This window comes from Mastigoproctus giganteus, chromosome 12 (assembly GCF_048544385.1).
Source record: "Mastigoproctus giganteus isolate SK-2022 chromosome 12, ASM4854438v1, whole genome shotgun sequence".
NCBI lineage: Eukaryota > Metazoa > Arthropoda > Arachnida > Uropygi > Thelyphonidae > Mastigoproctus > Mastigoproctus giganteus.
The window spans coordinates 52,185,154-52,212,061 of record NC_143586.1 but is presented as its reverse complement, the minus strand read 5'-3'; the positions used below and the strand labels follow the sequence as shown (position 1 = coordinate 52,212,061).

The following is a 26,908-nucleotide window of genomic DNA, read 5'->3' as shown; positions in this document are numbered from 1 at the left end:
ATTTTTCTTCTAAACTAGTGTTTTTGTTAGTCCCTGGTCCCAATTAAGCAAAATTTATACGTATTTATATGCAAAGTTGTACCCCGACTTACGCGAATTCGACTTACACGATTTTCGTCGGACCCACCTATCGCGTAACTTCGGGGTATTACTGTATTACGAAGCTATTTATCTCTCTAAAAGGTCATATTTATAATGGAAATTGCACTACCCTTTCATCGTTATCATACATTCCCATTATAAGAATCAATCTTGAATGATTTTGTGATATTTTTCTAAAGCACGTTTCTGGAGGCCACGACCAAAAAACAATAAAAACAATTTGCACTTTCTGGTTTATTGGGCTTTTCTGTTAGTGCATCTAATTATAAATGGGTAGTAAACTCGATCTTATTGCATATGAGATAATACCAATAACTGCAATTGTGTGGGATTTTACGCTATTAGGGTAAAATGCATTTCCCCATATAAAAAAATTTTCAGAAACTTCTCTTCTCTTCATTCCTTCTTCATTGTAATATTTATATATATTACAATGATGAAGGGAAAGCGACCAATGAAAAGTGCAAGTGGTGGTAGTAACAGGAAACTAAACAAAATTGATTTTGAAATGAAGATGATTAATTAAGAAGCAGGACAAAGTTTGTCATCTATTTCAAGATGAATTGGGTATCACTGCTTCAACAGTGAATAATATTTTAAAGGACAGTGTGCTATACACGCCCTGTGAAAGGATCAACAGTGATCACAAAACAGTGTTCAGGTACTATATCGAAGCTGGAACAGCTGTTAATATGGATGGAAAATCAGAAGCGAGTGCCCCTGAGTTTAATGACCATTCAAACAAAAGCAACAAGTATTGATAAAGATATTAAGGATAAGTACGGAAAACAATGGGTGGTTCAATAGGTTCAAGCATCGCACTGGTGGTTTCCACAATGTTAAAGTATGCAGTGAAGTTGCCAGTGTCGATTCTGCAACTGCAGGGAAATTTTGTGATCTCTTGGAAAAAAAATTATTCATGATGGCAGCTATTCAACACAGCAAACTTTTAACATTGACAAGGTTGCTCAGTATTGGAAAAAAATGCTGGATCAAACATACACTGCCAAAGAGGAAAATACAATGCCACGGTTCAAGGCATTAAAAGATAGGGCCGTGCTCTTGCTTGGGGCTAATGCAACGGGAGATTACAGATTAAAACCACTGCTTGTGTACAATTCTGGAAATCCTTGTGCATTTAAGGGCATCAATAAAGCCACCCTGCCCTTGCATTTCCAATCGAAACAGAAAGCATGGATAACAATATCTCTCTTTGAGGATTGGTTTAAATGCTGCTTCATTCCAGAGGTTGAAAAATATTGTAAAGACAACGACGTTCCTTTCAAGATTTTGCTTCTATTAGATAATGCTCCTGGACATCCTACGTATCCAGATGATCTCAATTCGAACGTGAGAGCCATATTTCTATTGCCAAACACGACTTCACTCATCCAACCTATGGATCAGGGTGTTATTTCAAATTTAAAAGCATACTATTTATGCACAACATTTGCTCAGGCATTGTCTGCAATAGATGATGATAAAAATTTTATGTTGAGACTTTTGGAAATCTTACAATATTTACCACACCATCAGAAACATTAATAAGGCCTGGGTGGAAATTACTAAAAGTTGTTTAAATGGCACATGGAAGAAAATATGCCCAAGGCACGTAAAAGGCTTCAAAGGATTTGAAAAAGACAAATCATATGAGGAGATTAAAAGATAAGATTGTAACGGTTGCAGAGCTACTTCAGTTGAGGTTTTGCCAAAGATGTGGAACAGTTAATAGAGGAAGAAGAGAAGGAATTATCTAAAGAAGAAAATGCTGACGAAGCTCAAGATGAAATAAATGAGGAGCCTAGACGCTTCATCACCAGAGAGATGGCAATGGCATTTCGTGAAATTGCATCGGTAATGGAGAGGTTTGGGAAGATGAATCCTGACAGTGAACGATTCTTAAAAGTTAACAGAGGGGGCGAATGATATGCTTGCTTACTAGAAAGAAATCTACGATGAAAAGAAAAAAGCTACCGTCCAGTCATCCAATAATATGTTCTTTCGTAAGATTAAGTAGCCGACCCCTTCTAAATCTCCACAGCCCTCAACCTCTGCAGCAGGGTACTTATCAGCTGAAGATGTCGATTCTGGCAATGATGCTCGAGAGGTAAAACTTACTGATGTTATGCCTGTCTCCTCTTTTTTTGTAATTTTATAATTTTGAAATTTTTTAAATTGCACGCTTTTTAATTTTCCCTGTACATGAGATAAAAAATTGAATGAATACAATAAATAATTCAATTTACATGTTCATCAAACATTTCTTTTTTGATTCAATCAATTCAGCGAGCACAGTTGCAAGTGCTGCACAAGCATGGGGGAAATTCCAACTTACGTAAAATCCAACTTGCGTAGCGTTCCACAAAGCACAACCCTCACGTAAGTCGGGAAGTTCCTGTATGTGCTTCCCTTTTCACATAGGTAACTATCCAGTTGACCTTTGAGTTTATTCAAACTGTCAGCCTCAACTACCCATGAAGGCAATTTCTTCCAGCATTCAATGACTCACTGGCTAAAAGAAAACCACCTACAATCTAGTCTAAACCTCTTCCCCTGTAACTTGATTTATGACCACAAGTTCTAGAATTCTTTATAACACTGAAAATTCCACTTTTGTTCATTTTACTAATCTTTCTCAGAACCTTATAAACCTCGATCAGGTCACCTCTGAGATGCCTGGTTGCCAAGCTCTGTAGACCACATAATTGGAGCCTTTCCGTGTACGATCACTCTTTTGCTGATCTCGAAATGTGAGTTGCCTATCTTTGGACCCTTTCAAGAAGCTCAATGTCTTTTTTTTTTCAAATGAGGTTTCTATACCACAATATTCCAAATGTGGTCTTACAATTGGCTTAAAAACAGGGCAATTGCCTTACAATTGCCATGAGTGGGAACTGAATTGTCCCCAGAGTCAAAGTAGCATTCCTGCTACTTTAAGCTCCTTTGCTTCTGTTGTAGTCTGAGGCATGATTTTAGCTGAAATTTAAATTAAAAATACCATGCTAAACTAGGAGATAAGCAAGTACAGCAACAATGATGCACTATTCAAGTGTTATGCAACAACACTACATATTATACTATAAATGTTACATTATGTATTACATGTAGGTTAGTGCAAATGCATCAACATATGTATTCCATGTAGGTTAGTGCAAATGCATCAACATATGTATTCCATGTAGGTTAGTGCAAATGCATCAACATATGTATTCCACGTAGGTTAGTGCAAATGCATCAACATATGTATTCCACGTAGGTTAGTGCAAATGCATCAACATATGTATTCCACGTAGGTTAGTGCAAATGCATCATTTTAACATAGCTATCTACCAAAGTAGTTGAATTAATTAATTAAATTGGCATCGTTTTGGTTATATCTCATATTGTAACTGCCTTCACATAACGAGTTGCCATGGTATTGTACTACCTCGAATAAATAACACTTCACCAGTAGAGAAGACTATTGTTATTTATTCTCGGCAGATACCACCACCCAGACAGCACCGTTTCAAGGCTTGTTGGCTTCTCTTTGGTGGGTGAGCAGGTACCCTGCCTGAGTTGTCACTATTGCATATTTTGCAATATTGCATATTTTTGGCAGGGCAGGGCAGGTACCCTGCCAACCCACCCACCAAATATGCAATAGTGACAACTCAGTTATGAAGTATAACTTCACAATATGAGAGATGCCTGATGGTGTGTAGTGATATAGACTATAAAGTATTTAGGAGCAAAGGCCTCGTGCTACGAGGTAGAATGACTAACATGTAGGTTAGTGCAAATGCATCATTTTAACATAGCTATCTACCAAAGTAGTTGAATTAATTAATTAAATTGGCATCTTTTTGGTTATATCTCATATTGTGACTGCCTTCACAACGAGTTGCCATGGTATTGTACAGTGCTTTTTTTTGTAAAAAAAATAGGTGCCGGCACTCATTCTTTGCTATCAGGAAAAATTGAAAATTAAAAGGATATGAAAAGTACTCTAATCCCCCCCCCCACAACGATATTGTTACTTTAGTAGTAATTTTTTTTTTAGAATGAGAAGAAGAAATTAAGTATATTAACACAGTTTATTAAGCATAAATTTATTATTCAAGTATATAAAAAAATAAGTAAAATAAGTAAGAACAATTTCATAATAAAGTTTTTGTAGAATATTCCAAATTTTTATTGAGTTCTCATCCGACACCCTGTGCTGACTTCTTTTCCTGTTCTTTGTATCGGTTGCTGAATGATGTTTCCGAAGCAGCCATGAATCAACATATTTTGCTGGATCGCAGCAGGTCAGCGGACGGCCCACAATTTTAAGAAACAGCAGTGAAGAAACTGTTTTTGTCATTAACGAAGTGCTGGTTGGCGATCAGATGTATTTCTGAAAATCCTCGTTCATATTCACTCAATGAAATTGGTATCGTACTTAGAGCGTTCATCAAATGCTTCAGTTCTTCGGAAACCTTCTTATCAATTAGGTATCCACAAATTGCATTTAACTCTAATTGACAATTTTCTAACTTAATTTTCACCAAATGCCAACAATTAATGTTTAGAATGTTTAATACCTTCGTTGTCCTTGTTTTCCTTCTCTCGTCATCGGTATAGTCACTAGTTCTTAAATTTAAATTTTTTTATTTTCTTTTTTTCTTATTTTTTTTTTTTTTGAAACTATCCGAAATATCAGTATCATTCGGATATTCAGGTAAAGTAAAGCATAAACAAAGATAGGGAAAATTTTCGGAAAAATGTAGATAACGCACTTCCACAAAATAACAGATGATTATTTATGGGGTAAAAGAAAATCACTTTTCTAATTCTTGAACGGGGCGCTTTCAGTTGATTCACAGAGGAGTCCAACCTACGACCCGCAAGGAAAGTGAATTAAATAGCATTTTAAATTTTATTATCAAAAAAATTTTCTCATTAAATGTTTGTTCAGTAAATGTATTTGTGTATTGTACTTAATTAAATTTTTGAATGTTTTCAATTTTACTTTTACATGCAAAAAGATATTGAAAATGTAATGCACTAAAGAAACTCTGAATTTTTTTGAATATGGCCCGGTACTGGAAAAGGTTGGACACCACTGCAGTAGAAGGTGGGCCAGAGCCCATTGGGAATACCCCCTTGATCTGCTCACTCTTGACCAGCGCGACTTCTCCATATGTGGGACAGATGGTCGGATAGGTTTTACCAGGTACCGCTAAGTTATACAATACTAATCACTTTAGCTCTCTTAATTCGCGCAGCAGCACTAATTGCCTGAAGGTCAGAAATGCAAACAAGCCATACCAAGTTAATTCTCTCCTAATGAGTTCGCTATATGAAAATTTTCTTCTCTCAACCAAAACTATTTTAAATGCAACTTCCAAGGGAAATTCAAAATAATTAAACAGAGGGCCGACTGAGTAATTTAGAATTATAAAAATGGTTATACAGTTTTACATAGAAAATATCTTAACAATAGACAGTAAAAAATGCAAATTTAGTTAAATCATTTTAAGCTTATTTGAATAGTAGGTAAACATGTGAAAAAATTTACGGAATATTATAAATTTCGAAGTGCACTGCATCCAAATGGCACACGTCACTGTTAATAAGGGTGCTGGTATGCCGTACTGTTGCGTACCGTCACAAAAAAGCACTGGTATTGTATTACCTCGATTGGATTGTCACTATTACGATACCAGGGTACCTGCCCACCCACTGAAGAGAAGCCAACAAGCTTTGAAACGGTGCAGTTTGGGTGGTGGTATCTGCGGAGAATAAATAACAGTAGTCTTCTCCATTGGTGAAGTGTTATTTATTCGAGGTAGTACAATACCATGGCAACTCGTTGTGAAGGCAGGCACAATATGAGATATAACCAAAATGATGCCAATTTAATTAATTAATTAAAATTAATTTGGTAGATAGCTATGTTAAAATGATGCATTTGCACTAACCTACATGTTAGTCATTCTACCTCGTAGCATGAGGCCTTTGCCCCTAAATACTTTATATTATGTATTACATTATACGATTATGTTACAAAATTACAACTGTATTGCTATAAGTTTAGTTAGGCTTACTCAAAACTTCTAATATTGTTGTTGTTGTTATTTGGTTTTTAGGAGCATTAGCAACTAAGGCCATATTGCTCCGGAGATATGCGGTGGTCATTCCCTGACCTTTCCGTATCCTCCGTATTTGGTGGTTCACAGGCTCGAACCCCGGTCTAATCAAGAAGCATATGCTACGCTCTGCTGCTCCTGCCCACCTGGCTACGGAGGCACCACTTCTAATATTAATTACATTTATATCATTCTTATACTGATTCAATTAACAATGAACAACGGTTGAAGAATTCTGTCTGACTCTCATTTTTGAGCAATTTCCAGCATCACCTATTTTATCAGATAAACACAAATAGTGACTGTACTATTAATTTTAAACAAAAAAAAAAAAAAAAAAAAAATCAGGAAATGCTTGATTCTTTGGAATTGAGTGGGAAAAAGTTGAAAAGTATAACATGGTGGGGGGAAAAAAGTGATTCTAAGACTGGTGCAGTAGGACAAATTTGACTCTAAAACTCCACTGGTATTTCACTGCATAATTAGGTGCCTCTGTAGCCAGGTGGGCAGGAGCAGCAGTGCACAGCACATGCTTCTTGATTAGATTGGGGTTCAAGCCCGTGACCATCAAATACGGAGGATGTGGAAAGGTCAGGGAATAACCACCGCATATCCCTGGAGCAATATGGCCTTAGTTGCTAATGCTCCTAAAAACCAAACAAACAACTGCGTAATTAATCAAGAGGCACTATGCTTGCACCTCTTTCCTTCTTTCAGCTAATCTAGAATTATCAACTGGCTTGACAGTTATATACATGCCAGGGGTTTTATAAGTATACAGGGGAATGTCCACAGTCATTCCTGACCAAACCATGATATCATGTGACAAAGCATTTGATACCAACTTTGTAGTAGTAGTAGCAAATATTAAAGTACATATTAAACTTAAATATTATTACAGCAAATAATTAACAAAATATCAGAAAATTTGGATAATTATGCAGATTACAGAACTATGTAAAGGGACTCTGTCAGTACCAACGTGAAAGTGCTTCATTTCATACAAGACTGGTTTATGGAGGACACTGATATTCAGCCGGCCAGTAGGCACGGGGTCTGGCCTTCAACCCCAATGATCCTTGTGGGAAATTTTTTCCTTCTTCAAAACCATCTCTGGCAGCTGCATTGCAGGAAGAACTGCAGAGGAGGTGAATTCCAGCTGACAATTTAAAAATTTCTGAAAATTTTTCAAGCCATGTAGTGCAAGGAAGCCATAAGCTTTCGCTGCACCAGACAAAAAAAAAATAATAAAATAAATAACTTGCCTATGTGCTTACCTCCTTGTAGGTATCTATCCAGCTAAACTTCAAATTTTCCCAAGCTGTCACCAACCTCAACTTATTCCAGTAATTAGCTGTTGGCTAATTAATGTGATAAGTTACAAGTAATTAACAACTTTCTGACCAAAAGGAAAACTTTCTACAGCCATCTAAACTCCCTCATAATTTGAATTTACTTGTCCCTAGATTTGCAATCATTTACATGAGTGAAATTTCACTTTCATTCATTTTACTATTCCCTCTCAGAGCCTTATGGACCTCAAACAGATCCCCTCTAAGGTGCCTAGTAACCAAGCTCTGTAGCTCATATAGGTATGAAGTCTTTCCTCATACGGCATCCTTTTTGTAGATCTTGATATGAAGGTTGCTATCATCGATGTTTTTTTTTTTTTTTTTTTTTTTAGGTGCAATGTCCATACTTGGACATGGTATTCAAAACAAGTCTCACAATTACCTTATACATTGACATTATGAACTCTCTATCTCAACAAGCAAACAGTCAATAGGCCACTATGGAGCCTCCTTGCCACCTGTCTTCACTGCAAAAAAGAACTTCATGTCCACCAATATTGTAAACCCCGGATCCTTTTCATCTAGAGCTTTTAACTCAGTTCCATCAAGCTGGCAGAAAGCATTCTCGGGAGAGTTGAGATTGTCATATAGGCCAAAGGTGCTTACTATGTATTAAGTTTTTTTAATTAAAAACAATTTTTATAACTACCTGTGCATTTGTATATTTTAGTCACAGTGCCCGTTACATTTTTTATGTCATATTGAGGTCACAGAAAAATGATAATTTGAAGAGTCATAAATAAGGCTACTTGTACAAAATATAGATATAAGTAAAGAAATTTAACAACTCTAGAATGACTATGAGTGGCAATATTTCAAAAAATGTATTAATAAATTTAAATAAAAAACAAACTACACGAAAACAACACACTTACATGAGTCATCATCCTTTCTCAACATGAAGAAAAGGTATAAGGCAGCTCCAAGACCAATAACCTATGTAGTTAAATAAATATGATTACTTCTTCAGTGTTAATGTAAATACAGTGCAATCTGAATATGACTTGGTTATCAGGGGACAACTTTAACACCCATTTTACAAACAGTTTAAATTACTCATGTACTTCAATGGAACATAATATTTATCCAATTTTTTTTTTTTATATATGAATATAAAATTACTAAAAAGACAAACTGCTAGCATTTTTATATAATGCAAATTTCATTACATTTTTTTTAAAGCTTTACTATTTTGATGCCAGTTTAAGTAATAGGTAAATGTTTTAAATAGCAAATGAAAAATTACTGTAGTTATAAATGGGAACAATGGACCAGCGTAACTACATAATCAAAGTCTCACAAATGTATATATATATAACATCAATCAGAATGATGTCACATATCCTGGTTCTACAGATGTCTACTAGTTTCTGTTATTAGTATTAGTAATGGCCGCATGGTGCAAGAAACCTATGGCTTATGCTGCACCAGCCATAAAAAAAAAAAAAAAAAACCCGAACAAAACAATGATAAAAACAAAAAAATAATAATAAATAATAATAATTAATAAAAAAAAAAAGGAAATTAAACCTATCATCCTATGTGCTTCCCTTATCCGAAAATACTATCCAGATGACCTTTGAATTTCCCCAAACTGTCGGCCTCTACCACCCATGAAGGTAACTTATTCCAGTAATTTATAACTCACTGGCTAAAATAAAACTTCCTGCAGTCCAATCTAAACATTTCCCCCCGTAACTTGAATTTATGTCCCCTGGTTCTAGCATCATTTATAATCTTGAAAATTTCATCCTCATTCATTTTACTGATGCCTCTCAAAGCCTTAAACATCTCCTCTAAGGTGTCTAGTTTCCAAACTCTGCAACCCACATATTCAAAGTCTTTCTTCATAAGGACGCCCTTTTGCCGATTTCACCAGATGAATTACCCGTCTTTGCACCCTTTCAAGAAGCTCGATGTCTTTCTTTAGGTGCAGTCTCCATACTTGAACACAGTATTCCAAGTGTGGTCTAACATAAGCCTTATATAAAATGTTCTTGTTTATACTCCAGCACGACCACCAGGTCAGTGGAGTTTACAATAAATTATCGATACAAATGTTAATCATATTTAGCAGTCACAGGCTTGAACCTCTGTCAACTCAAAGAGCACGTGCTACTGCCCTCACACTCCTGACCACTCTGCTATGTTGTAACTGCATTACATTTACCACTTTTTTTTTTTTTTTTTTTTTAACAGTTTAGTATTCAGTGTTCTTTAGAGCAGTGGTTCTCAACAGTTTTTTGCTTGTGGCACACTTCTGAGTTTCATTCACCTCTGTGGCCCCACCCCCCCCTCACATTATTTAATTATAATAAATGTATTATTTATAATAAAAATGTACTTTATGAACTACACTTTTTATTTATAACATGTGTTATTTGTTTATAATATAAGGAATATTAATAATAAAAAAGGGGTTTATTAAATACAATCTTTATTTATAATAGAATTTTTACTCATATAATATTTTGTTTATTCACAATATACAATTATGCTCCTAACAAAAAATATTACAATAATATTATTGTCACTTAGTTTAGTGAGATCCTTGCAGATGTCAATTTCTTTTTTAGTGTTCTTCCCAACTGTGGAATGACTAGAGTGGCAAGATTTCAAAAAATGTATTAATAAATTTAAATAAAAAACAAACTACACAAAAATATAACTCTTGATTTTTTAAGGAGTCCTTATGTGCTGTAATGTAATAACTAGATCGTATGTATAGCTTAGGTGAGTATGTATAGCTTAGAGAGGTGAGTGCTGAAAATTAAGCTAAGCTATACATACGACAAAAATATAATTTAAAATGAAATCAAATGGGTGCACCACCCGGTGAATTTAACTGACTGCCCGACTAAAATTTAAGCAATTCTCGCGGTACCGCTCACTGATGGTGATCAATATTAATTCGAATATACTATGCGAAGTATTACACTTCCCAACCTGGCTACTTCATAATGCCACCCAGCTGGAAAAATTTTCTGAGGAGAACAATGTTTTATATTAGTAATAATTTTATTTTATAAGTGAACTTTTTGTGGCCCACTTAAGTTTCCATGGCCACCAATTTTACGACTTTTGCCTGTTTTTGGCATCCAACAACATGACAATTGCAGGTGGTGCTGAACACTATGATGAATGACTTTCAGGATGCATTCAAATCATGGGAGAAGCGCTGGGATCAGTGTTTGTGCTCTCAAGTTTATGCTTTGAAGTAATCAAAGGAATACTCCAAAGGTGATGGTGACGAACAAGACCCAGGGTGAGTATAATTTATTTTATAAATACATTTCGGGAACTTTTGGGTAGCACCTCGTAGAAGCCAATTCAGAAGAACAGTGACCATGTAAGTATCTATAGAAAAGGCATGCAGCAGAAACAGAATGTCTATGAGAGAGAGAGATTCTGTTAGAGATAGATCACTAATTAACCTAACTGTCCTGTCCTCATTTGAATGGAATCTAGAAGCCTGAGAGAGGTTTTGGTGGTACCACCCCAGATGCAGGAACAATATTCCATGGTAAGGCAAATTTGTGATTTGTACAGAGCGAACAGCTGTTGGAAGAAAAGTAACACCAACAGTGAAAAAGAAAACTCAGTTTTTTGGATGCAGAGGAAGCAATATTTGTAATGTGCTTGTGTGAAGAGAGATTAGAGGTCAGACTAATAACCAATAGACATATATGATCTTGCCTAGAAATCAGCTTTGTCTGCAAAGATAAGCATAGGAGCTGTTGTTTTTGTTATTATTTGGTTTTTAGGAGCATTAGCAACTAAGGCCATATTGCTCCAGGGATATGCAGTGGTCATTCCCTGACCTTTCCGCATCCTCCATATTTGGTGGCTCACGGGCTTAGCATGTGCTATGCACTGCTGCTCCTGCCCACCTGGCTACGGAGGTGCCAAGCATAGGAGCAGAAGAATCCTTCTTGGAAGAGATGTAAGGCAGGACCGAGTTTTAGAAGGATTGGAATCAACTAAGCTATCTTTGCCTCACTGGAGAATTATCTGGAGATCAGCATTTAAGGAATTGATAGTGGATATTTGAGAAGTTGAGGCTGTTTGTGCAGAGCAAGGTTTCTCAAACTGGAAGGTGAAATGCAATGTGCTATCATCAGCAAAACCATGGTTAGAATTTCCGGTCAATTGAAGGCCATTAATATACAAGAAGAAAAGAGTGGCTTATTTAGAAGACCTTTATGCCAAGCACGATCAAAAGCATTTGAAATGTTAAGAGCAACTGCTTGAGTTGCACCAAACTTTTCCACTGAATTTGTCTATTGATGGGTAACATAAGCCAAAATACCACCAGTGGATTGACACAGAGTGCATCCATACTGGTGATTGTTGATCAGATGGAAGGTTTCTAGATAGTTTAAGAGTTGGCTGTTAATTGATTTCTCCATTACTTTAGAAAGAGTAGAAGTAATTGCAATGGGATGATAATTTGATGGAAGGGATTTGTCACCCTTTTCAGGAACTCGCTGGATATGAGCAAATTTCCAAACAAAAGGAAAAACACCTTTGGAATAAGAAAGTGAAAAAAGTGACACAGAATAGGAGTAAGTTTAGGGGCACAGGTTTTGAAAACAAATTAAGAAATACTATCAGGCCTGGAGCTTTCTTAGCATTAAAACTATTCAAAATCCTTCTGACATCCTTTTAAAGGAAGACCACAGGCGGTATTGAATGGAGCATACTGGGAATGGTGGGAGGTGGTTTACCAAGTTCATCAACACAGGAGTTAGAAAAAAAAATCGATGTTGGCTCCATGGAGCTGAAGGTGGATCCGTGAATAACGTCATGTGAAATGAAAAAATACAATTTAAGCTTAATAAAATCAGTTTTATTTTATTCGGTATTTTCATTTACAATCAACAATAAAGGTTTGTGGTAACCTTTATTGTTGCATGTTTGCACTGTTCTATTTGATGTTGATGGCCGGACATCTGCCTCTGATTGATCTTACTCACGTTTATGCTTACGACTCTCTCTCTCTCTCTCTCTCTCATTCCACCGCTGACTTTGGTGCTTGCTTTTCAACGTTAGATTTGTGATTTTGCTGAAATCTTTGAACATGTTTAGTTGATGTAACTTTCGGCATCTTCATAACTAATTAAATGAAACAACTGCACTGCTCGACAAATGCGAAGTAACTGAACAAAGTAGTTACTTTAACGAGTTGTTCAACTCTCAAAGTAAAAATCCGACTTGAAATCTAGTTATATCCTTGTAGAGCTCTCAAAGGGCAACAATTTTGTTGCTCAATTGTATGCAACTTGTTGCATCACTGCATGCAACAAGTACAACACAGGCCAAAATCTACAGCCCAGCATTTGAAGTTATATTGTGAAAGAAAGGGAAACTGGACAGAAATGTGAATCTAGATGACTCTCTCTCTTGCGTTCTGCCACTGACTGGCACTTTCTTTTCAACGTTAGATTTGTGATTTTGTCGAAATCTTTGAACACGTTTAGTTGATGTAACTTTCGGCATCATCACCAACTTAACTAAATGAAACACAACCGCACTGCTCGACAAATGTGAAATAACTGAACAAAGTAGTTACTTTAACGAGTTGTTCAACTCTCGAAAATTAAAAATCCGATTTGAAATCTAGTTACAGTAAACCCCTGCTATTCGCGGGGGTTACATTCCTGAGAAATGTTGCGAATACCGAAAACACGAATACTGAGTTATGGCTCCCATAGTAATAAAGGGGTTCCGTTCCAAAGTATGAAATATATAAGAAAAACTAGTCTAAAATTTTGTCTATGTATGTATTATATGTACCTTCATAATATGACCATGTACCCAGACAGTACATAGTGAAAAATCAAAATGAAAATAAGAAATAATTTAATATTAAATGTAATATTTATTAGAAATTTCAAACAAATCTTTCAAACCAGCGCCTTTGCTAGCTAAAAAACTTATCCCGCCAGTGCTATCACCAAGTTTCGCTAAAGTGTTGATAAAGGAGTTTTGCCTTTTCACGAATGATGAGTGAACTTAACGGAATTTTATTTTGAGTTCGGTCTTCTATCCACAGATTTAAAGCCTTTTCCGTTTTTTCTAATTTAACATCACGAGTTACAGAGCAAATTTTTGAAGCAATTAGCGCGTTTTCACGGACAGTATGGCGGATTTTTTCTCCGATTTTTTGATTGATCCGTTGACTCATTGATTTTATGTTTTGCCACTTTCACCATTAGAAATTTTGTCTAATAACTCAATTTTATTCGCTAATGTCATCACCTTCTTTGATCTTCTCACATTTCCCTTGTTATTCATAGCCATATTTTTGTACGGGTTAGAAAGAACTTGTCCAAAATAAATGGGGGCTTAGAGGGGAACAGGTATCCTGTGTGTTATCAGACACTCAGCCTAAAACACTGATGGATCCAATATCTCTCTATTACAGAAGATTTAGAAGTCCGGTTGGCCTGCCTCCCTAAAATCCACTCATGCACACCTTCTCGATGGTAAGCCCTGTTACGTCACTTAGGTGGCAACGAACGTGTAGAGTGGTTCTCTTCAAGACGCCTGGTCAGCGTGAAGAGGAAAAGACCAAACCCTCCAGCAATGAGAGCACAACAATACAAATGGCCCTCAGTCCCCAGCAGCTTTCACTCTCCCTCTTACGGCAGCGAGAGGATCAGAGTGGAAGCAGAGGGTGCTAAGAATCTCTGGGTACGACCAGGCTGCCATGCACGGAAATTGAACTTGGCCTGTTATAACGTACGATCACTCATCGGTGAAGACAGGATATTAGAGCTGGAAAAGGAATTAGAAAATGTGAATTGGAATATCATCGGTTTGGCTGAAACAAGAAGAAGAAATGAATCACTTATAAGTTTATCAAGTGGAAATCTGCTGTACACCAATGGAAACAGTGAAAGGAGTGAAGGTGGAGTTGGGTTTCTGGTCCATAAAGATTTTAAAAACAACATTTTGGAATTCAAAAGTACATCACCAAGGGTGTCAAGGCTAATACTCAAGATTTCTAAAAGGTACAAGCTAAAGATTATAATGATTTATGCACCAACATCGAGCCATGATGATGAAGAGGTTGAAGAAATGTACACCGAAATTGAGAGTCTTCTAGATGAGCAGAAAACCCACTACACTATTATTATGGGGGACTTCAATGTTAAGGTTGGAAAAAGGCAAAACAGCGCAGAAAGAGGAACTATAGGAAATTTTGGAATTGGTGAAAGAAATAAAAGAGGTGAAAGACTTGTGGAATTTGCAGAATCTCAAGGACTGTCAGTAATGAACACTTTTTTCAAGAAAAGGGTGAACAGAAAGTGGACATGGAAGAGTCCAAATGGATTAACAACTAATGAAATCGACTTCATCCTCACTAACAGAAGATATATTGTGAATGATGTTACCGTCCTGAATAAGGTAAATGTTGGAAGTGATCACAGAATGGTAAGATGTACACTTGATATAGATGTAGGAAAGGAAAGGAAAAAACTGACTCGAGTAAATAATACAAAGGTCTTTGAAATAACAGAGGAGGAGAAAAAGCAGCTGGAACTTAAGAACATGTTTGAGCTTCTGCAGACTGCTCAGGACCAAGATATCGACGAGGAATATTACAACTTTCTGAAAGTGATAAAGCCCAAGAAACCTATAAGGAAACAGAAATCCAAAGAAGAAAAAATTAGTCAAGAAACACTTGTCATGATGAACCAAAGACGACAAATGAAGAGCAAGAAAAACACTGACAGGGAGAAAATTGAGTATACTGAGTTATGCAAAGCCATTAGAAAGAGACTCAGAGAGGACATAAGAAGATTTAACACAAGAAAAGTAGAACAAGCATTAAGGGAAAACAAAGGATTTAAATCAGCAGCCATGAGCAGTAATACAGAAAGACAAATGATACTGAAACTGAAGAATAGCGATGGTGTACTTATAAACAGCAGAGAAGGCATAATTCAAATAGCAGAAGACTACTATAGAGAATTATACAAGGAGCGAGGGAATGACACCAGCAGTGGGGAAGATGGATTGCAAAGTAGCAACACATACGACATACCCGATATTCTTCCTGATGAGGTAGAACATGCATTGAAGAAAATGAAGAATCGGAAAGCCCCAGGGGAAGATGAAGTTACTGTAGAGTTGTTAAAATTGGGAGGAAGAGACATAACACAAAAACTGGCAAGGCTCTTCACAAAGTGCATTAGAAAAGGTGTGATGCCTAAGCAGTGGAATAATGCAATCATAGTTTTGCTGCATAAGAAAGGAGATAAATCAGAAATTGGAAATTATAGACCAATTAGCTTGTTATCCCACATCTACAAGTTGTTCACAAGGGTCATTACTAACAGATTAGAAAGAATACTTGATGAGAATCAACCGAAAGAGCAAGCTGGCTTTAGGACAGGATTCTCAACTATGGATCACCTTCACGTAATATCACAGCTAATGGAGAAAGCAAATGAATATAAAACACCATTATGCCTGGCGTTTGTGGACTATGAAAAGGCATTTGACTCCATACAGCATAAGGCAATGTTCCGGGCACTGGAAAGACAAGGCATAGATACTCCATATATTATGATTTTGAAGAAAATATATGAGAGTGCTACATCCTTTATTAGACTAGACAAAGACAGTAGCAAATTTAAAATCGAGAAAGGAGTTCGACAAGGAGACACAATATCTCCGAAGCTGTTTACTGCTGCCCTTGAGGAAGCTTTCAGAAGATTAGACTGGTCGCAGAAAGGAGTCAATGTGAACGGAGAGTACCTAAACCATTTACGATTTGCAGATGGCATTGTGGTCATAAGCCACGATCCCAAAGAATTAGAGGAAAATCTTAATCAGTTATGCACAGTTAGTAAGGATTTTGGACTAAAGATGAATATGACTAAAACAAAAGTAATGATGAACAAGTATGCCACGGAAAGGGAAATAATGATTGAAGGAGCAGTAATTGAAAAGGTGGAGTCATATACTTATCTGGGACAAGTTATTAGCTGTAATAATGATAAATGGCTGGAAGTCAAGAGAAGAATAAATTTTGGATGGATGGCATTCAGGAAATATAGTCACATACTGAAGAGCAATATCCCAGTTTGTCTGAAACGTAAAATAATGAATCAATGTATACTCCCCACCATGACTTATGGAAGTGAAACTTGGGCACTCACCAAAAGAATGGAAGAGAAGCTAAGAACTACACAGCGAAGAATGGAACAAATTATATTGGGAATCAGACTGTTAGATAAGAAGAGAAACACATGGATTAGGCAGCAAACTCAAGTAAAGGACATTCTTATCAAAACTAAAGAACTAAAATGGTCTTGGGCAGGACACATAGCTCGAAGACATGATGACAGATGGACTAAGAAAATAACAGAATGGTACCCAAGAGGAGCTAGGAGAAAACCTGAAAGACAAAGGCGGAGATGGATAGATGAAATTCATGAGTTTTTGAGTAGTAAATGGATGGCCAGTGCTCAAAACAGAAGGAACTGGAAAGTTGCTGGAGAGGCCTTCATCCTGCAGTGGATTGAAAATGGCTGATGATGATGATGATGTCCAAAATAAAGTCACTTTCTTCCGTTAACACACTCGAAGAAGTCTGTTTTACACTGCAAAACGGTAGATTTATCACTTTTGTAAGCATATCAATTTATAAATTGATAAATTTATTCAATTTATAAGCATATAAATTAAAAGCAAACGACGAAACCTTCCATGACAAGCGCATAACACATACTGAACAAGGATTAGTGAGAAACATCCATGCTCGCGATTTTGTCACCCCTCTCCCCCCACCCACTGAGCGCTGTTTGACCGGGAAAGATAATTTTAGCCATGCCCATGTTTTTTTATGGCAGAAAATATTCACGGTGCTTTAAAATTCACATTTTTTTAGGTTTCATTTTATATTAAATCAGTGATCGCGAATACATGAAACCACGAATACAGATACCGTGAATAGCGGGGGTTTACTGTATATATCCTTGTAGAGCTCTCAAAGGGCAACAATTTTGTTGCTTACTGTTTTTGTCTAACATTTATAGTTTTCAAGGTATTGCGAAAACAAACTTGAAAATGTTCGAATTTTTCAACTCTCTCAACTTTGCATCGCTATTACTTGGGAACCATAAGGGCTAAAACCAAAACTATTTATAGAAGTAAAAACTACGTTTCCTACTGAAAAATTGTCCCTTACTGTTTATGTCTATCTATCACAGTTTAGAAGTTATTGAGAGTGAAAGTAACCAAGGCGCAATGGCAAATAACCAAAATGTGAATTTTTAGTTTTTTCGAAAAAAATTATATTAAATACGAAACTTTCTAATTTTTTTTTTTTTTTTTTGCATATTTGTCGATAGCATTATATACCCACCAAAATAAGTATAAATTGTTTATACTATTGTCTATTAGTTTCGGAGATATAACAGCGGTTAGACGTTTCACTTTTCGTGACAGCCTGAGCACCGTAGGGTACCCCTAGTATAGATGTTATTCACATCAAAATAGGATGCTAGCAGGTCAGCTTCATCTTTGGCTGAAGTAGCGATAGAACCATTTGGTCAAAACCAAATGGTTCTATTCTTCTAAATACAGGGAACAGAGATGGAGAAAAGTTGCAGCCAACAGCTTTGGCAAGAGACCAGAATATCGGGCTACCATTTGGACTCATTAATAACTGCTTTACAATTGTTGTGAGCTTTGCTGTAGGCAGAAAATGAAGCTGGAGATTTGGAAAGAAGCCAATTACAAAATTCTTCTCTTGAACAGCCTTATCACATTTATTGGTTTAGATAAAGGACGATATTTTAAGGTGGAGTATGGAATAAAGGATTCCATCCTTACAAGAATAATTTCATTGACATGATCTGAACAAACATTGACATAAGATTTGAAACAGTAATCAGATCAAGGAAAAGAAATTAAGCAGATCATCTAATTTTTCATTTTTAAAATTCAAAACACAACAAGGTTAAGAATGGCCACGAAAGAAAGGCTCCATTGGAGAAGAGACCATCACCAAGTTGTGATCTGAGGTGCCTAGAAGACCACTCACCTTAAACATGTACTTAGAAGGGTTGTTTGTGAGAAAAAAAATCAGCCGTGTTAGCTGGGTGGTTAGGATTATCTGGTATTCAGGTAGGTAAATGAACAATCTGTGCAAGGTCATTAGTAATTGCAAAAGACTAAGCATCTCGACCAGCTGGGTTCGTGACTAGAAAACGGAAACCAGCTGGAGTTGTGAACATTAAAATCACCAAGGAAAATTACCTCACGGTTAAGAATGTTGGACTGGAGAAAGTCAAAAATTTCCATGTGATTAGTGGAGTTGGGAGAACAATAGAGGCAACAGATGAATTTGACAGAATGTGGTAGAGAGGAAGATTTTAAGATTGTGGGGGAGAGAGAGAGAGAGAGAGATTTTAAGCCAGAGAAGATCGAAAAGAGGATTCCAAATTACTGTCTCTGACAGGAATATCAGAACAGACATATGCTGTTCTGAACCGTCTTTGAAGCAAAAGGAATCATACAGCGAATAATTTGGACAACTGAGATGAGCAGTGGTTGAATCAACCGATAACTGAGATTCTGTCAGAAAAAGTACAAGGGCTTTGTCAGACTGTAAGTGGTAATGGACATCAGTGAGATTAGAATCGAGACCACAGGGATGAATAAGAAAGTGTTTGGGGGATTGGATCTTTTCGCAGATAAGTTTGTTCTATTATTTTGACAATTCATGGTATATTCAGAAGTAAGAAAAGGTGACAAGGACATGCTGTATGAACTAATTAAATTTTTGGATATAGTGTACACATGGTAAGAATATACCCAGCTCCTTGACATAATATGGCCTCGACAATAACCCCCTCCCCCCAAATACCCACTACTTGGACTCCCCAGAGTAGAGGCAGTGAGATTATACACTGGCTGATCAGGAAGCCTCCTAGAGTTACTAATAGGTTCAGTCCGGCAGGTTATTTAGTGGCCAGCCTGTGAACATCGTTTTAGAACTGTATCCTCAAAATGTAAGGAAGATTGGATCTCACCATGATGTCCATCATAACCTCAAAATACATCCATCATACTGCATGATGGAAGAGATGGGGGTTGCCGGAGCTTTGCTGTGGAGTTTAAACATGGGTTCAACATTGCAAGCCTCCAATAAGTAAACTGGTGGTATTGCACTGGTTGATGAGAGTCATCTACCAACTAGTATTGCCTGGCAACACACACGGGGGAGAAATTCCTCTATATGGTGTAGGCACCACACCATACCCCTGCTTATGTTAGTTCACCTCCAGCATGTTGGGTGCTTTATTTTAGGACTTGTACATGGGGGGGTTATACCTAGGGTTACTAATAGTCCCACCATTGTGAAGGTGCAAGCAGAGGATTTGGCTGTCACAGACTAACTTGACCAGACTTTGCCTAAATTAGGCCACTTGACTTGAGTGTCACCCAAATATCAGTTCCATCAGCATTTTAGATTCCAGGTAGCAAGTGCAGCTTGGCATACCTAAGAGAATGTCTATAACAGCTTCAGGACCAAAGACCATTCTAAAGAAAATTCCATTAAAAGGTTTTAGAATATTCAGAAAATTTTGCTAACTTTGTCATTGTACTATTTTGAAAACTTACTATTGGCCTAAGAGTGTCGATCAGTGTAATTTAATTATTCCAAAAATATATAGGGATCTAGTTAAATGGCTCAACAACTCAGTGTCATTGCCAATATTTCCTTTGTGTTTTAAATCTTTTTAATTCATTCTCAATCCATGCTATAATTTTTGGTACTGGATTCTTATCTAATGGAATATGAGTGTTTGTGTATCAAACTGGCTAGCTTAAGATCATATTTATACATTATTACAACTGAACCGCCTTTATCAGCTTTTGGATGACCAAAGTCTATTTCGTGCTAAAAGTTTTATACATTTAACTTCATCTCTAGAATATGTTTAAATTTTTTTTTTTTTTTTTTTTTTTGCTTTGATGGCTATATAATTTAAAGTCAGAAGAAAACCAGCAGTGGTAAAGGTTATTCACTAGCTGCTCCACATCACATGCATGCAATAATATTGTTGTCATCAACAAACTGTTGGGTTAAGTACAAAAAACACATTTTCAGCAGCTAGTAGCACAAATTATGTGGAGGGCTATTCATGGAATGATAGAGAAGACATTTAACCACCTGTACATTTTCTCCTGACTATAGTCTGTGTTGGAATGATGAATTCATTATATGGAAGTTTTTCTGTTGCTGCACTAAATCTTTATTAGTAAATTAATAAGAGGAGTTTACCTCAATATAGTACGTGGAACACTTCCGTATGATACCCTCCAGAAATTAAAACGGAAAAAACGAAAAAATCGACAACTTACCGGTACATTAAAGTAAAATATAAATAATTAAATAATCAATTTAACATAATTCAAAATCAATTCAAAACAATTAAAATTCAAATTAACACAATTAAAAGAATCTAACAAAAATATTCAAAACGATTTTCCTTCCTGAAGCTGACAATGCTTTTCGACCGACTGTCGTGATCACAGGAATGAAAATTACCGAATCAGGCTAAACCTGCAACTTAAATAGTGATTATGTGTCTTCGCGCATGCGCGTAAAGGTCCACGCATCGGAGATCAAATATGGCCGCCGAACATTAACAGAATTCTCGTGTAATTTAATTTCAACGGTTTCTGCAATTAATAGTCGCGTATAATTACGTTGAACGTTAAGTATTTTGGCCTCGTTAAATAAAAAAGTATGTTTTTCGTTAATGGCATGAAAGGCTAATTCTGACGCTGCTGAACGAGAAGCACGAACTGAGGCTTCGTGTTGATTTACACGGATATTAAGAGAAAACCGCGTCGAACCCTGATAAGACGAGTCGCAATCACCGCAAGAAATGTTGTATACTAGATCATTAATTTGTGTTGCGAACGCCGAAAGAACCGAGCGATTGTTCAGTATAGTGTGTAACTTCCGTATAGGCCTAGCTATAATTTTAAATTCGGTATCTTTAAAGAATCTGTTAAGCTGTTTGTGCCACTGGTCAACATATGGGACAGAAATAAAGTATTTTTTGATATTACTATTGTTGATTGGTGCAGTATTTTGTATCCTATCCTTAGCTTGTACCCTAATTCGATTTATTGTGTTAATGGGATAACCCCTGTTCAAGAATCTGCTAGTTAATATTTGTGAGTCTAAAGCAGAATCCGTCGTTGAATATTTATAGGCATTTAGAAATTGATTAAAGATAATCGATCTTTTGTAGGTGAACGGGTGGTAGCTATTATAATGTAGAAGCATACCGGTGTTTGTGGGTTTTCGATAGATGCTAAATTGTATTTTGTTCGAGTCCCGGGTAAGGTTGAAATTTAGAAAGTTTAATGACTTAGTATCCGTATCTTCCCTTTCCAATGTAAATTTGAGTCTAGAATGAATATTATTAAACGAATGTAAAATGTCTTGGATAGTACTACTATCGGTAATAACTAGAACATCGTCTAAATACCTCCCATAGTATGTGATACGGGGACGAAAAGGTGTCAAATGTATCTGCTCAATCGTTGAGAGATAGATCTCTGACATTAAGCCACTCAGGCTCAAACCCATTGGTAATCCAAAAATTTGTTTGTACACCTTGTCTCGAAAGGTGATGTAGTTAGCCTCGACTAATAGTTTAATTAAGTGAAAAATCTCCTTTATAAGCAGCTTCGTATAATTAATCGGTGTCGAGTTTTTATTTAACATATCCCAAATAATATCTAATGTGTATTCAACGTTTACATTCGTATATAATGAGGTAACATCTAATGAGAATAAATTGTCATTGTCGCCGAGTCTACAGTCTTTAAGATTATTAAATAATGTATCGTAATTCTTAATCCCAAATTGTATAACCTGTCTAAAAGGTTTTATAATGTTATATACATGTGTGGCTAAGGCTGAAAATGCCGAGTTCCTGTAGGAAACAATAGGTCGAATCGGAAATCCAGGCTTGTGTAATTTTACCTGACCAAAAAGTGCAGGAATATTGTATGTTCTGGACTTCAATTCCTTCAACTGAACCATAGTAATGTAGTCGTTTTTACGATATGTGGTTAACGTTTTATTGTATTGATTTACCAAATTGGTAAACAGTGTCGGGTCCACTTCACAATAAGTGGAGGTATCAGATACAACTGAATCTAACTTATTAATATAATCATGTTTATCTAGTATTACCACTGTATCTCCTTTATCTGCCCTCTGTATAATAATGTCCTTATTTTCTCGAAGTTCTCGTAAAGCTGAACTGTCATGTGTATTCAATTTAGGAAGTCGCGTTTCTTTTATGTTATTCACTACTTGGTTAACTTGTTGAATAAATACATCTTTTTGTGGAACACTACGAAGTCCAAATTCAATATCAATTACGCATTGTTTTTTTGGCAGCTTTCGAGGTGGTAAATTATAATTTAATCCTTTGGATAAAAGTGAAATCTGGTCCTGCGATAGTGTACACGAGGAAAGATTTGTAACCTGTTGATATGTCGGTTCGTTGGATACTGGGTGAGGGGGTGTTCGTGAACTAGCCGACATATTCTGTGGTAGTGCGTTATGTGTCTGTGGGGGGGATGTCACCCAACTCGTGTGAACTTGGTCGCAAGCTCGCGACAATGTGTTAGAATTCGCATGAACGTGTCTTGAACTATTCGATAATGTTTGCAACTTATTAACGTGTCTGTTTTTTATTTCTGAGGCTTGTGCTTCCCGTCGCAAATCTATGGAGGTCTTCAATACAGACCAATCGTTCGGATGTAGATAATTTTTTAATTTATCGCGAAGCTTCCTAACCTGGGAAAGGTATTTTTGTTTATCCGAATATCGAGATTTTAAGGCAAGCTTAACAATATTACGTGATGTCGCCAGTGATAGTTGTTTTATGCCTGAAATTTTTCGATTTAAATTCACCCTGGCAAACTTCGGAACGATGTTGTTTTGAAGGCAATATTTTAGGAAAGAAATATGGTAACTTTGGGCCGAGTACCTTAGTGTAGATTTAATGTAATTTTGTACCAAGCCATTCAAAAAATCTCCCATAATTGTGTGTATCGATTGTATACTACTGGAGAGACAGGAAGTGAATGAAATAGTCAATAAGAGTTTGAAAATTAATTAGATAGTATGAATCAGAGCTGTAATACTCAATTGAATATTTTTGTTAGATTCTTTTAATTGCGTTAATTTGAATTTTAATTGTTTTGAATTGATTTTGAATTATGTTAAATTGATTATTTAATTATTTATATTTTACTTTAATGTACCGGTAAGTTGTCGATTATTTCGTTTTTTCCGTTTTAATTTCTGGAGGGTATCATACGGAAGTGTTCCACGTACTATATTGAGGTAAACTCCTCTTATTAATTTACTAATATTATTATCAACGTAGAACATATTGAGTATTACAGCTCTGATTCATACTATCTAACTAAATCTTTATAAAGGAATTCACAATCTTAAGTCATATCGTAATTGGGAAAAGTTCACAATAATTTCACTATTAAATGAGTTTTGCTAAATTTCATGGACTGAATTACTAATCCTTTAAAAAAAGCCATTTCTTACCTTCTAAATACAGTAAACCCCTGCTATTCACAGGGGGTTATGTTCCTGAGAAATGCCTCAAATACGGAAAATGCGAATACTGAGTTATGAAGCCCATAGTAATAAAAAGGGTTCCTTTCCAAAGTATGAAATATATAAGAAAAACTAGTCTAAAATTTTGTCTATGTATGTATTATATGTACATACATAATGACTATGTACATAGACAGCACATAGTGAAATACAAGCATAAGGCATCAAAATGAAAATAAGAAACAATTTAATATTAAATGTAATATTTATTAGAAATTTCAAACAAATCTTTCGAAAACATATCAAGAATATGGGTTGCTGGGCGAAAAATAACTCTTAATCGAAGTTTGTTTCTTTCTTCATTGAGCTCCTTTTGAATTTCCCTTTAAGGCAAGAGTAATTGTTCTAGGCCTCGTTTAAACTTAATGCTTCTTTCCAACTTGGGATCCATTTCTACCACCTTTTCTGAAAGTTGCATGGAGAGGCTAAAGATGTCCTTTAATGATTCGCTATTTAATTCTGGTCTAATGTCTTCCTCCTCGGGATCATTTTGGTTCTCATTTCACCTTGTTACTAATTCATCCAACTCTTCTATTGTAAGTTCATCATGTAAGACATTCAGGAACTTATTGAGACTCATGCAGTGAGTCTCAGTAAGTTCCTGAATGTCTGTTGCATCGATGATTTCAAAGCCCCTGCCTTCTATTCCCTGTGTGATTGCTACAATATCAGCAACCAGTTCGTTGACATTAGGGATTGTTTTAGCAATAACCACTTCTGGACACAATTTTCACCAACATGCATTAATTATAGTGCTCTTATCTCATCGACTGATGCCTTGATGTTGATCAGGAAATCTGCGATGTTATAATTTTCCAACTTTGACTTGCAGTTAAGTCTGACTCCCTTTCCGTTTTTTCAATTAAGCCAGTAAAAGTTCTCCTAACATAGGACTTAAACACAGCAATCACACCTTGGTCTATTGGTTGTAAAAGCGATGTGGTGTTGGGTGGCAAAAACACAGTTCAATGTTTAGGTAGTCAAATTCTAGACTGCTTGGATGTCCTGACGTGTTATCAATAAGAAGCAGAACTTTGAAAGGCAAAGATTTTGAAACTAAGTAACTGTCCACCTGTCACACAACACTATCATTAAACCACTCTCTAAAAAGTGTAGTTGTTACCTAGACTCTTTTATAGGATTTCCAATAAACTGGAAGATGATCTTTGTTCTTTTCCTTCAAAGCATGTGGATTCTGCAATTTATACACAAGCATCGATTTGATCATGTGTCCACTAGCATTTGCACAAAACAAAAGAGTAAGCCTATCTTTGGAAGCCTTGAATCCAGGAGCAGATTTTTCATTTTGTGTTAAGTATCTTCTGGCTGGCATTCTCTTCCAAAACAATCCAGTTTCGTCTGCATTGAACACCTGTTCGGGAATATATCCTTTGTCTGTAATTAATTTTTTTTTAATTCAGTCGAGAAACTTTCTGCAGCCACAAAATCCACTGATGCAGACTTGCCTACAAGTTTCATATTATAAAGGCCATATCGATTTTTAAATCTTTCAAACTAGCCTTTGCTAGCTAAAAAACTTATCCGGCCAGTGCTATCACCAGTTTTGCTAAAGTGTTGATAAAGGTGTTTTGCCTTTTCATGAATGATGAGTGAACTTAACAGAATCTTATTTTGAGTTCAGTCTTCTATCCGCAGATTTAAAGCCTTTTCCATTTTTTCTAATTTAACATCACGAGTTACAGAGCAAATTTTTGAGGCAATTAGAGCGTTTTCACAGAAACTATGGTGGATTTTTTCTTCCTATTTCTTGATTGATCGTACCGTTGACTCGTTGATTTTATAATGTTTTGCCACTGATGAGACATTTTCGCCATTAGAAATTCTGTCTAATAATCTAATTTTACTCACTAATGTCATTACCTTCTTTGATCTTCTCACAATTTCCTTGTTATTCATAGCCATATTTTTTGTAGGGGTTAGAAAAGAATGTGTCCACAATAAAGTCACTTTCTTTTAATCGATAACACACTCAAAAAGTCTGTTTACACTAGCACACTGCAAAACGATAGATTTTTCACTTTTGTAAGCATATCAATTAAAAGCAAATGACGAAACCTTCCATGACAAGTGCATAACACATACTAAACAAGGATTAGCGGGGAAACATCCACGCTCGCGATTTTGTCACCCCTCTCCCTCCCACTGAACACTGATTTGACCGGGCAGGATGATTTTAGCCACACCCATGTTTTTTATGGCAGAAAATGTTCATGCTGCTTTAAAATTCACATTTTCTTAGGTTTCATTTTATATTAAATCAGCAACTGCGAATAGAGGGGATTTACTGTATATTAGTACAGAAACATGCTTTCTTGCAGGTGTTGGTAAGAACTTCAATAAGTTTTCATAAATGATTTTTTTTTAAATCATTTATGAAATTTGTTGTTTAATGATACATTTCATAATATAGCAGCATTCTTAAACTTTCTTTTAAAACTCCTTAAATTACTTGGTATTTCTACTGTGCAAACAGGAATGTTTTGTGCTAAAACATATTTTCAAAGAAATGTTAATGTATTTTTGAAAATGCAGTAAACTCTGTAAAATCTAGCACTTTACAACCTAGAACTCTTCAAAATTCAGCATATATTGCATTTAAAAAAAAAAAATGCAAAAAAAAA

At 36.0% G+C, this 26,908-nt stretch overlaps 1 protein-coding gene across 3 annotated transcripts in view; it reads right to left on the bottom strand.

Moving 5' to 3' along the window:
* Positions 1-26,908, bottom strand: part of NKAIN (Sodium/potassium-transporting ATPase subunit beta-1-interacting protein) — a 187,056-nt gene that overhangs the window by 61,304 nt on the left and 98,844 nt on the right. For all 3 annotated transcript variants that reach the window (XM_090386279.1, XM_090386281.1, XM_090386282.1), the window contains exon 5: positions 8,443-8,503. In XM_090386279.1, coding sequence (XP_090242405.1) covers positions 8,443-8,503 — 61 coding nt within the window. The remainder of the gene's footprint in view (positions 1-8,442; positions 8,504-26,908) is intronic.